This window comes from Chrysemys picta, chromosome 6, assembly GCF_011386835.1.
Source record: "Chrysemys picta bellii isolate R12L10 chromosome 6, ASM1138683v2, whole genome shotgun sequence".
Taxonomy (NCBI): Eukaryota; Metazoa; Chordata; order Testudines; family Emydidae; genus Chrysemys; species Chrysemys picta.
In genome coordinates, this window is record NC_088796.1 from 98,813,914 (window position 1) to 98,827,769 (window position 13,856).

The following is a 13,856-nucleotide window of genomic DNA, read 5'->3' on the forward strand; positions in this document are numbered from 1 at the left end:
AGGAAGAAAAATTGTTTTTCTTAACCTCCGAGGATAGGACAAGAAGTAATGGGCTTAAATTGCAGCAAGGGAGGTTTAGGTTGGACATTAGGAAAAACTTCCTAACTGTCAGGGTGGTTAAGCACTGGAATAAATTGCCTAGCAAGGTTGTGGAATCTCCATTATTGGAGATTTTTAACAGCCAGTTAGACACACACTTGTGAGGGATGGTCTAGGTAATACTTAGTCCTGCCATGAGTGCAGGGGACTGGACTAGATGACCTCTCGAGGTCCCTTCCAGTTCTATGATTGTGTAAAAGAGATTTTCGATTAATTTTAAATTTGCTGCCTTTCATTTCATTGAATGTCCCCTTGTTGTTGTCATGAGAGAATAAATAGGTTTATTTATCTTTTTGTGTTTCTTCATAATTCGTTATTCTATATATTATTATTTTGTATACATGTGTTAATATATCCTCTTTTATTCACATCTCCCTAAACTCAACAGTCTGTCTTTTCAAATCAGGGGTTCTCAAACTGGGGGTCATGACGGGGGGGTTGCGAGCTGTTAGCCTCCACTCCCAAACACAGCTTCACCTCCAGCACTTATAATAGTGTTAAATATTTTAAGAGTGCTTTTAATTGATAAGGGGGGATCGCATTCAGAAGCTAGCTCTGTTGAAAACAGTCACCAATACAAAAGTTTCAAGGCTTTTATCATTTTCACCATGTCTGTTTCTTTTTGAGAAAAAGAAACTAGAACTGAACACAGTTTGCCAAGTGTAAAGGCATACCATTGATTTATTTAAATGATATAAATGATCTGGAGAAAGGGGTAAACAGGGAGGTGGCAAAGTTTGCAGATGATACTAAACTGCTCAAGATTGTTAAGACGGAAGCAGACTGTAAAGAACTTCAAAAAGATCTCACAAAACTAAGTGATCGGGCAACAAAATGGCAAATGAAATTTAATGTGGATAAATGTAAAGTAATGCACATTGGAAAAAAACCCAACTATACATACAATATGATGAGGGCTAATTTAGCTACAACAAATCAGGAAAGAGATCGTGGATAGTTCTCTGAAGACATCCACGCAGTGTGCAGCGGCAGTCAAAAAAGCAAACAGGATGTTAGGAATCATTAAAAAAGGGATAGAGAATAAGACGGAGAATATCTTATTGCCCTTATACAAATCTATGGTACGCCCGCATCTTGAATACTGTGTACCGATGTGGTCTCCTCATCTCAAAAAAGATGTACTGGCATTATAAAGGGTTCAGAGAAGGGCAATTAAAATGATTAGGGGTTTGAAATGGGTCCCATATGAGGAGAGATTAAAGAGGCTAGGACTTGTCAGCTTGGAAAAGAGGAGACTAAAGGGGGATATGATAGAGGTATATAAAATCATGAGTGGTGTGGAGAAAGTGAATAAGGAAAAGTTATTTACTTGTTCCCATAATATAAGAACTAGGGGCCACCAAATGAAATTAATGGGCAGCAGGTTTAAAACAAATAAAAGGAAGTTCTTCACACTGTGCACAGTCAACCTGTGGAACTCCTTGCCTAAGGAGGTTGTGAAGGCTAGGACTATAACAGGGTTTAAAGGAGAACTAGATAAATTCATGGAGGTTAAGTCCATTAATGGCTATTAGCCAGGATGGGTAAGGAATGGTGTCCCTAGCCTCTGTTTGTCAGAGGATGGAGATGGATGGCAGGAGAGAGATCACTTGATCATTGCCTGTTAGGTTCACTCCCTCTCTGGCACTTGATATTGGCCTCTGTCAGTAGACAATATACTGGGGTAGATTGATCTTTGGTCTGACCCAGTACGGCTGTTCTTATGTTATGTTCTTAATGGCACTGTAATATTTTGTGTTCATTTTACATCCCATTCCTTGTGAACGATAATGTTTTGTTTGCTTTTTTTACTGCTACTGCTGAACATTGAGAAGAGATTTTTTTGAGTTAATAATGCCTACATCTCTTTCCTGAGTAGTTACAGTTACTTTCATCTGCCATTGTTCTAGCCATTCACCCAACTTTCTCAAGTCTTTCTGAAGTTCCTCAAAGTCTCTAGTTTTGATTAAGCTAAATGATTTTGTATATCTGAAAATTTTGCCACCTTATTGATCATCCCTTGTAACAGAACATTAATAAATATATTTAATGACGCCAATCCTAGGGAACCTTTGAGCACTCTATTGTTAATCTTTTTGCCCTATTGAAAATTGACTATTTATTCTGACTCCGTGTTTTCTCTTAGCCATTTTCTGATGCATGATTATACTTATCTATTCTTGCCCAATGTCTGCCTTGTTGCCAATTTGAGGGACCATGTCAAAGACTCTTTCAAAGTCCAGATAAAGTGTGCCAACTGGCTCTCCTTCTTAGGCTATTTTGTTGACATGCCACAAAATGCTAAAAGATTACAGAAGTACGATTTTCCTTTACTTGATGCTATTACTGGCTTGGCCACATCATATTGTGCTCACCCAGGTGTTTTATAATTGTATTTTTATCAAGAATCAGAGAAAAACAGGGCTGGAATGGACTGTGAGTAGTCATCTAGTCAGTCGTGAGGCAGGACCAAGTATACCTAGATCCTCCCTTGACAGGTGTTTGTCCAACCTGTTCTTAAAAACTTCTAGTGATAGGGATAGGGATCCACAATCTCTCTTGGTAACCTATTCCATTGCTTAACTCTCCCTATAGTTTGAAAGTTTTTCCTAGTATCTAACCTACCTCTTCCTTGCTGTAAATTAAGCTGATTATTCAGTGCACGTGGACAACAATTGATCACCTTTTAATATATTTGAAGACGATTATCAGGTCCTCTCTGTCATCTTTTCTCAAAACTAAATATACCCAGTTTTTTTAATCTTTCCTCATAACTCATGTTATTTAAACCTTTTATCATTTTTGTTGCTGTCCTTTGGACTCTCCCCAGTTGGTCCACATCTTTCTTAAAGTGTGGCACCCAAAACTGGGCACAATACTCCAACTGAAGCCTCACCAGTGCTGAGTAGAGTAGGATAATTATGCCCCATGTCTTACATACAGCACTCCTGTTAATACATCCCAAAATATTAGCCTTTTTCACTACTGCATCACATTGGTGTCTCGTATACAATTTGTGATTGACTCTATATCCCCTAGATCCTTTTCTGCAGTACTGTGTCTAACCAAAGTGTAGTACTTTGCACTTGTTTTTATTTAATTTCATCTGGTTGATTTCAGACCAATTCGCCAATTTATCAAGGTTATTTTGAATTCTAATTCTGTGCTCCAAAGTGCTTACTACCCCTCCCAGCTTGGTGTCATCCACAAATATTATAAGCATATTCTCCACTCCATCATCCAAGTCACTAATGAAAATATTGAACAGTACTGGACTCACTGGTTTTCCAGATACTAAAGTGAGGCTTTCTAGATCTCAGGATCATTCCTAAGAACATTTTAAAAAATAGATACATTTGTTGCCCTCCCATTCTCCAGTATAGTAACAGATTTTTCACTGAATGTCTTCTGTATGTTCCCACTCCTGGGACACTCCGACTGGTGCAGCTTGAACAAAAGCAGTGCCCACTGGAGCTTTCATGTTCCCCTCCTGACCCTCCCTTCACTGTTTGTATTTGCATCATTCAGATTTTCATCTAAACATGGAACCCGATTATATCCTTTATCAGAAGGATAGATACTAGTCTACACAAGGATTAGGGACAGGATCTGTATCACCCATGATTTTACCCATCAGATCTAAATATAGGCTTTTGGCTTGATTGGCAAACTCCATCATGGGATCTATACACGGATCCAGGAAGGATTTCAGTCTTTGGATCTGAAAAGCATGGATCTGATTGTACAATGGAGAGAGAGAGAGAGAGAGAGAAACAGACAGTCCTATGGTTTTGCAGGATGCTTTATCAGACGAAGAAGAGCAAATAGAACAGCCGCAGGAGAGTTGAACCTGGACTCTGGAGACAAAACGTCTCCAGAAGAAAGTGTTTGGGGTGTCATTAGCTTCATCGTTGTCAGAAGATGCTGTATTATACCATGAATTAGACAGAATGGCTAAAATGACAAAACATGTAATATTTTCAGTGTCCATAGAGAAAGATGGTACACCCTATATTTGATATATTAGTGGTGTCTGCAAGACAGAGGGTTACACTTCCTTTATTAGATGGACTTTGTGGTCTGCACCTTCCATCAGTGCAGCTGATGTCTAAAAGGGTAGATTAATTATATCAGTTTTCCCAAGAAGACTTATTAATGTTTCACATCCATCCATCCATCCCCAAATTCATTGGTGGTGGAAGCTACACTGAAGAGATTCATTCAACACCAGATGACAAGGAAGGGAAGAATATGCCAGGAAGAAGAAATTTCTCCTCTGCTATCATTGGCATAAGAGTAGCAAATTATCAGGCCATGGTGGCATGCTACCAGTACCATCTATGGGGAAATATATTAACCTATATAAAGAATCACCCAGATGACCAGAGAATGTTGGGAAATTCAATGTGGTGGAAGGTCAGAATGCTGCTAAGCTTGATTTGAGGACAGCTTTTGAGTCTTTGGCTATTTCAGTGTGATCTGTGGTTTTGGGCCTATCTTTGACACCATGCCTGGTTAAGATCTGTGAGTCTTCCTCCAGAAACAAGAATGAGATCTGAAGATCTCCTGTTTGAAGGGAATGATTTATTTAGTTAAAAACAGATGAGGTTTTAGGGGAAATGAAGAATATTAAATTTACAGCCAAATTCTCATGTGTTTTTTAAAAAAATAAGGAGCTCTACATGCCTTTATTTAGGTACTATAGACAGTACCCTCCATCTTCATCCTATTTTTATCAAAAGAGGAATTATCATCAATGGAATCCTCATCAGCAACAGCAATAGAAAGAGAAACCTTTTAAGCCCTGCAGTAAAGGGATATTATCGGTTACACCATCTTCTGGAACTCAACCTCAGTCTTTTTTTACACGAGGACATAGGACCTGCAAAACAATTGTATCCAGTACCTGTCCTACCCCATTTAGAGACCAACTGTCCCAATTCTACCACCAGTGGCAGACTATAACATCAGACAGGAGAAATCTAGAAATTATTTTCAACAGATACTTTATCAAATTCAAAACCCTGCCTCCAACCCCTGTCTCTCATCCTTCTCCAGGGACCCATCATGTGAGAGCCTGCTGAGAGTCGAGGTTCTCTCCCTTCTAAAAAACAGGAGCTATAGAGGAAATGCTGCATATAAGACAGAGGAAAGGGTTTTTTATTCAAGATACTTGCTTATTTTAAAACAGGGTGGGGGGTCTTTGTCCCATATTATATATCATAAATGCATTTCATTGAAGATTTCGGTTCTGCGTGTTGTCTCTAGCCTTCGTAATTTGCTTCATTTCTGTTCAGAACTGGTTCATCACTCTCAATCTAAAGGATATGTATTTTCAGACTTCAATAGACCATCTATCAGAAATACCTGCATTTTATTTAAGGAAGGACCACTTCCACTACAAGTTCCTTCCCTTTTGTCTTTCTGCTGTACCAAGTGTTTTCAAACAGTGTCCTTCCATAGTGGCTACATATCTGAGAAAGCAAGGGATTTTCATCTCTCCTTATCTAGACAATTGGCTAGTCACAGCATCGTCAAGAAAGTAGTTGTTATTGGATATAACACAGATTTGCTAATATAGATCCTTATACAGCACCTATTCAGTATATTTTAAAGTATTTGCTACATCTTCAAATGTCTAGTCTCTAGCTGTCTTTTGTTCAGGTCCATTTCTTCGTAGTTTCAATACACCTTGTTCCTATGGATAATAAATACACCTTGTTCCTATGGATAATAAATCTATATATGTTCATTATATGGTTAAAAGATTTCTAAAAGGACTTAATTTCTATCTACCAGTTAGAGATCCTGTATCATCTTAGGATCTAAATATAGTACTTGCGCATCTCATGCAACACCCTTTTGAACCTATGGGGGAATGTACATTTTTCCATTTATCCATTAAAACAGCTTCTATAATAGCTATTACTTCAGCAAGGAGAAAAAGTGAACTTCAAGAATTGATGGCTGAGCTACCATTTACTACCTTTCTTAAGGACAAACTATTGCTATGTCCCCACTCTAGGTTTTTACTTATGGTGATTTCTGAGTTTCATATAAATCAAGCAAGTAATTTACTGATTAATTTTTTTCTAAACTTCTTGGTCATGTAAGGAAGGCTGGACTGCACACTCTGGATGTTAAAAGAGCTTTAGTATACTATTTGGACAGAAATATACATTTTGAGACAAATTCCCAACCTGTTCATCTCTTACACAGATGGCTCAAACTATCACTATTCAAATTTTATCTAGATGGGTTAAGCGTTGTATACAAGAAGTGTATGTCAGCATTTGTTCTGCTCCAGAAAGGGGTTTTAGCACATTCTGCTAAAGTGAAAGTAGCCTTTATGACTTTTACTTAAAAACTTGTAGGAAGTTGCAGGATAGCTATGTGGAGCCCCATTCATACTTTTATTAAACACTATGTTCTAGACTTGGTGTCTAGCTGAGACGCAGGGTTTGGTGAAGCAATTTTCGAGTCCTTATTCAATTGCGACTCCATGACCCACCTTACAAGGATTAGTATACTCCTAAGCAATCTATCCCATGAGTAGGAATATGCAGAGGACACACAGAAAGGAAATGAAGGTTACTCACCTGAGTTCTCCAAGCTGGACTGCATATGCATATCCTCTCCATCCTTCCCCTCTTCCTTGGGGTCATACTTAACAAAGGACCTGGGGTCACAGGGGAAGGAACTGAGGCAGCCAGAACATAATGCCCCCCTTTGTGTCCTTGTCCTCCAACTATTCACAAACACTGAAAGGAGCGGCATGTGAGTGTTGCATGAGATGCCACACTAGTTAAGGTTCTGTTCAAGTTGCACTGGCGGAAGCATCCCAAGCATGGGAGTATGCAGAATCCATGTGGAAGAATCCTAGTCACAGGTATGTAAGCTTCAATTTTAATGAAGAATGTCAAAATGTGTAGCAGCTCAGCCACTTCATTCTCAAGTTCCTCCAAACGTCTTGGGTATTTACTACCTAGTCCTGAGCTCACTTGTTGCTCTCTAACTTATCTGTTTGTGCCAGCTCCTCCTTTTTTGACACCTTTGCTCTGACAGTGCCCCGTTTTCTTTGGCACAGCCTGGCCCAGTCCCCCTCTAGATGGTCACCAGTCTGTAAGTGGACCCAATCTCTGGACTCCACATGCTTCTAGCTCTGGGTTTCTAGAGTGCATTCACAGGCACAGACTTCTTGTCTGAACACATCTTTGGGATGTGGGACTCTGCAGTCCAGTTGCTCGAGTCCATTAAACCAGTGCCTCTGACTTCCTGAGCCCCCAGTTGCTTACACATGCTCCCAAAGTGTTTCCCACCTAGTTGTGGGCACTCTGGCTTCTAATTTTAACTCCTCCAGAGACAATGTGACAGGCAAGCAAGGAACATAGGTTTAACAAAGGAATTTCTTAACCATAACTTTATTCTTAAAAAGCACGGGAGTTAAAGATACTTGTAAAATAACAAAAGTCCTGAGACATTCTCCCTCTCCACCACAGTCAGAACTCGCCCCTTTATTGATTCTGAGGTTTTGTCAGCATTTCTTCTTAAATGTGGTGATGAATGGCCTCCCGTCTCACAGAAGTTACCCCCTCTTAAATAGTTTCTCTTCCTTTCATCGTGTGCTCAGGCTGAGAAGCTGCAGATCCACTAGCCCATGCTCGTGCCCCTGGGTAGAAAATCCAGTGTCCTGCTGGGATTAGGCCAGCAGTTGAAACACAATCCAAGTTGATGGCTCCACATTGCTCTATGAAGGGATGAATGAATTCAGTACATCACAATGGCAAGGTTAGACATCCCTTCAGAACATAGTAGAAAATGGAGTTCCTTGTATAAAATGAAGATTACAGTTTGACACAGTCATATCTCACACTGTCACATTTATTACCATGTAAAGATTTTTGGCATAAGCATGACCTCAGCATGCTCTGTGGCTAAGACTAGTGCAAAAAAAAAAAATTGCCTAGTTTTTCTCCATCTTCCTTATCCTTAATTGCCACCATTACTCCATTTTGCAATTTTCCTGCTTCTGATATATGAAACAACTGTCTATTAACTTCTTTGTTTTGGGCTATTTAATCTTCAGATTTCCTCTTAGCTTTCCTAATTTCCATTTTATAGTTTACCTTTCCATCTTCACATTTTACCTTTCATAGTTTTTCTTTTTGTTTGCTTCATGAGAATGAATTTCCATTGTCTGTTGCGTACCTTTTTCACTTGAATAACCTAGTCAGTCTTGCTATTTAACTAATTTTTTTTCTTGTCTTCCTGCTTCCTGGGGTCTGAGAATCTATGGGAGAGGGAACTTGATGGCCTGGTAAGTTAGTGAACTAGCCCTTCACTGTTGCAAATTTTGAGTTCAGATTGTTGTAAGGTCATACAAAATTGAGTATGCTAGTCTCATCCTAATACTACAGTTCATATTATTTTCCTTCGGAGAGGCACATTACTGAGATATCCAATGTTGCAGGTATGTATTTAAAGAGGAAGAGTTTTCTGGACAAACTTGTTTAATATCTGTCCAAACAATCCCTGGCTCTTGTTTAGTGTCTCCTTCCATAAGAACTAAACTCACCGTAAATTTTAAAGGTATGCTTTTTAAAAGTCTAAATGTGCACGGGACTCGAGACCTCACTACTATTCCCAGTGACCTTCTGTAAGATCCCAGTCAAGTCATTATATCTTTCAGTGCCTCTCTTTCCCCTCTCCCTCTTTGCCTGTATTTTCTATTTGAAAATAAGCTCTTTGTCTCTTCTTATGTGATTGTAGACTCCAGTACAATGGGGCTATGATCTTGGTTGAGGCATTTATGTACTACTGAAATATAAATAATAATAATGAAGTCAACTTCAACAAATGACCAAAAAAAATTCAGTTGACTGTTTGACAGTGAAAGAAAGGAATTACACTAGTAACAAAACATGCTGTGCTTACTTAAGGAAAAGGCAAGTCTAATTTTAATTGGCCTTCTAAAACACAATATAAAATTGGAAAATGTTAAAAAAGACAGTGGGTGAGACATTGCTAATAAAGAGCAATGTGCAGGGTTGGATTTAATTACACAGTCCTTCAACAGGAAAGGTAAGTATAAAAATTCACTAACATGCTGATACCTGACTTAATTTGCTTATTTAGAGATTTGAACATATAATAGGTTTTACCACTATACTAAAGTGAGATTTTTGTCATTGAATGTCACTGATGAAGCTGATAAATAATTCGTAATTTTTGATAAAAAAGATATCGAAGTTCTTAAATTAGAATATGTCTTTTGCATGCTGATAAGGCATAACCAGTCAGTCAGATGTCACACCTGTGCACCAGCTTTCACGAATATATAGCTGGGACATCCTCAGCAATGAGGAGAAAAAAATACCTGCTTCCATACATGTTAAATGGATTAAACAGGAAATCGGTGGTTAAAAGCCAGAGCTTTCTTAATATACTCTACATTTTAATTCTGTTTTCCATTACAGGTGCTGTTCTCTTTTTAAATGCTATATGCATTGGCCTCCATTCCTTTTTTACCATTAGTTCCTCACCCCTCCTTCTTTCCACTCCCTTGCTCTAGCATAAATGTTCTGGGTTCCTCTCAGTTTATCCTTTTTAGATTAGGTAACAGTTTAGAAAATCCTAACAGAGCTCCCTATTCATTTTATAGCAGTTAAGATGAAAGTGTTTTTAAAAATCAATATTTTTTATTGCTGCCGAGCACAGTAGGGGGTTGAGACTACAGCCTATATCATGTCAACCGATATTGTCTCATTGTTTCCTTATACTCCCCCATTGGTCTGTCCCTATCCATCTGCTGTCTCTTGTCTAGTACTTGCATTGTAAACTCTTTGGGGCAGAGACTGCCTTTTGCCCTGTACTTCTACAGCATCTAGCATGATGGGGTCTTGGCCCTTGACTGGGGCTCCTTGATGTTGTAATATAAATTATAGTAATAAGAAGAAAAGTGCCATTTGAGGGCTGCACAGCAGTTTTCCATTATGATTTCTATTTATTTGAATATAAAATTTATTATTTTATTCTAGTGCATTCCCTTTTGGCCTGAAAATGATTCAAATAAATTGCTGATTAGAGTTGAAAACTCCAACATTCCCCCCAAGATGATCTGTTTTAATAAGCAAGAAAACTGTACATTGCTGTATTTGGACAATAAGGTAAGTGATTTTTTTTTAAGTAATTATAGAAGACAACATAAATCTATACTCTACCTCCTCCCATACGAAACTCTTCTCCCATTCCAAAAGCAATGGGATATTCCATATATATATATATATATAAAATCTTCATATATTCTATAAAAAAATGAACCTGTCAAAATTGAAATGCTGGCTATTTTGAATATTGACTGGGCTTCGTGCCAGTTCATTTGTATTAGTTTTACACTGGTAGAATTGTATTGACGTCAGTGGCATTACTCCTGGTTTATACATGAAATCCTATTCAAATGAAATCAGAATCAGGCCTATTGTATTTGCTGCTAGCATTTATTCCTTTAATTATCTCTCATGTTAAAGTTTTTATTTACTTACTGAAAACAGGTAGGTAATACTCTACATTTTATAAGTCTGCATTTTTGCAATTTACCAGTTCATTTTTGGCCCAGATGTGAGTGACTTTGTAATCTTGATGTCAAGTGAAGGTGGAGGAAGAAGGATTGTAAGCTAGATACTCAGTTGATGTAAAAGGCATGGAACACCATTTAAGTCAGTGGAGCAGTTCTCATATATCTGAGCTGAGAATCTAGACCACAGTGTACAGTACATTGTTAGGATCCCGTAAAATCAACTATAACTTTTACCACTTTGTTTACTGTATCTGAATGGAAAAGTCACAGAACTTAGGGTTTGCTGCAGGACTGCTATCTGTGCTACAGTTAATGATTAAAAGTGGGTTTGATTCTCATTATTGAACATTTATTTGAAGAACTTTTTTCAAATACAGCTAAAATTTTTAAACTCAGTACAGTGTCTTTAGGAAACATGAATACAGTTAGAGATAAGTGAAAATAAAGGCCCATATGCTTCTAAATTAATTTCCAATATTAAAAGTGATCTTTTGGGGACAGGCTACATTTCAGTTTAGCACTGGCTTATGTTAATTGAAAATATATAAAATGTTAGAAGTAGCCAGTTTATAACAGCAGTTGTAGTCAGTTGCCCTATTTATAGATCTATCCATTGCTTTTTTATTTTGTATGTGGAGGGACATTGCTGATTGTTATGGTGGCTTTTTAAACTTTATGTATTTCTGAACTTCCTACAGTGCATGTTTTATTATCTTGAGGTTGCACAACATCGTCAAATGAAATTAAGCATCACAAGAGCTGTGTTCACAGGCTTAAGGATATATGTTTAATACCACTGGTTTGTTTGTCTGGTAAAGTTAATCTTATCTCTGCCTAAACAGATTGTTATAGGGTGGAGTTCTCCAGCTTTGTGGGAGAGAAGGTTAGGCACAGCCTTAACAAAAGCATATTGTTGAGGTCAGAATGTACAAACTCGTCAAACATGCCATGGAGTTTAAATGATCCAGGAAAGGATTGCTCTGCCAGCAAATAACTTAATTATTTGAGGGTGTAGAATGCCTGTGTAGTCTTGGAACACTAAATGCAGCCTCTCTTTCCTGACTTTCTATATATGGTCAGGAAAATATAATAAAAGTATATTAAAACAGATGTTTGTGGTTTAGCTTATGGGGTTAAACTTTTTTATATTGTAAAAAGTAAATGGTATTTTATACATTAAAAGGTTTATCACACCACAGATACTTACTCTTATTTCCTATCTGATAGCTTGGTGGCATTATAGTGGATGTTAACCTGACCGAACATTCTACAGTAATTACTTTATCAGATTACCATGATGGTGCAGCTCCATTCCTGTTAATTAACCATACCAAGGAAGAGATGATTGAGTATGGGCAAAGGTACGTATGCAATGTTGTTATAAAACTCTCCATAGCATGTAGGCGCAGACTGTATATATAAACTTGCATGTGTATATATGCTTACGGTGTGTGGGTTACAGGGTCACATACATGTGCGTGTGCACATATATAATTTGTGTGTGTGTGTGAGAGAGAGCAAGAACGTGCAATTCGTACACTGTATGCATATATACACATGCAAGTTTTCTATAGTTCTGTGTACTGTCTCTCAAAGAGCTGTGAAAAATGAGATTAAAAAAAAACAAAATATTCAGCATGTTTCATGAGGTGGAGATGTACTCGAGGTGTGCAACATGGATGATATTCTGTTTTTGGATGGGATGGATTGTTAATGAAGCAGTGTTGTGTTGTCCATGAGGCATGGGGCTACAAGAAGAAAAAAAGATGGTGGTGTGGATAGGACACTTGCCTGCAACCAAGGAGAACTGGGTTCTATCCCTGGCTTTACACAGACTTGCCACATGATGCTGGGCAAGTCACTAAAACCAAATTGTCACACACAGCCACTCATTCATGTATCTCGTTTTCTGGGTGCACAACTTGCAACATGTTGGGCCTGATATTCATAGGCAGTGAGCACTCACACCTCTAACTGAAGTCAGTAGGGCTGTGGACACTTAGCACCTCTGCAAAATGGCCCCTTTTGATGTTTCAACGGAGGCCCTCAACATTAATGCACTGTTTTGAAAATTGTAGTTTGCTGTTTGGAGGTGTGCAGTTCAGAGAGAGGATAGCTGTTAGTTGGACCCAGTGGCTATAGGCACCCTTTGCTGCAAAAACTATGTGAATCCTGCTTCTTTTTGTTTGTTTATATTTTTTTGCTTGTTGAATGAAGTTGTGGCATTTGAACATCATATTATTTCTGGCTTGTTGAGGTGCCTTTCAGGAATCCCCCATGCAATTTTAAAGTTATAGTAAATAAAGTTCTTTACCCAAGAAACAAATAAAACAGTATATTATAGTGGGGGGAGACCAGTTCCTGATAGTATCACAACATACTGCACCAGACCCCCCCATCCGTGTCAAGGCTGAATAGATCTGTAAAGATCATACGTTTTTGCAGATACCCATAATACTGAGACACTACAGACTAAACCTTTATGCCTCAGCCAGCAAATTCTGTGGTAGAGTATGCTCCAGGTAGTTGCTTCTATAATACAGTGTTCTTCTCTAGAAATGTTTGTGTGATAGACAGTACTCGGCCTAGATTTCCTTTATGATTTCTAAGCTCTGCTTTCTGCCTTCTTGTTACTTATTTGCCATTAGCAACCAATAAGTGGAGATACTCTGAAACAGAATGGAAATTTTACTAATAATTAATATCCAGTAGATTTCATACTATTTTTGGAATTTGAATAAAATAGATATACAGGTTGACCAAACACAAATGAGATTTTAAAAGGAAACAAATATAGGCTATGGATAAGATTTACTAATACTTGTATGAGAAGTTCATTTATGTTGTTAATAAAATGTTTTTTAAAATTATAATTCCACTAAGCTGAACTATCCCACACTTTGTAAAATTATAAACATGTAATACTGATTTAATTACTCTTCTCTAAAGTTTGTTTGTGTGTGTATGATTTACACACTGTATATTGCTTTAAAGGTCACACTTTTATAGTTTAAAAAAAACAAAGCAAAAACCTTTATTAATGTATTCCAAGTGTGGAGTATTGCCAAGAAACAGGAAACCCACTAATGATACATTGATATTATCTTTGATAGCTGCTTTCAACTACCTGAAAGGGGGTTCCAAAGAGGATGGATCTAGACTGTTCTCAGTGGTACCAGAT

The 13,856-nt window shown here is 37.8% G+C and overlaps 1 protein-coding gene across 13 annotated transcripts in view; it reads left to right on the plus strand.

Moving 5' to 3' along the window:
- The window catches only part of VPS13A (vacuolar protein sorting 13 homolog A), a 293,421-nt gene that overhangs the window by 200,460 nt on the left and 79,105 nt on the right, over positions 1–13,856 (plus strand). For 9 of the 13 annotated variants that reach the window (XR_010588882.1, XR_010588883.1, XM_065550518.1 and 6 more), the window contains 3 exons: positions 8,377–8,416; positions 10,137–10,265; positions 11,903–12,036. Coding sequence is in view for 11 of the 13 variants with exons in the window: in XM_065550518.1 (XP_065406590.1) it covers positions 8,377–8,416; positions 10,137–10,265; positions 11,903–12,036 (303 nt within the window). In the remaining 2 variants the exon portion in view is untranslated. The remainder of the gene's footprint in view (positions 1–8,376; positions 8,417–10,136; positions 10,266–11,902; positions 12,037–13,856) is intronic. The other 4 variants (XM_042850566.2, XM_065550520.1, XM_005297727.5 and 1 more) reach the window with 2 other exon arrangements.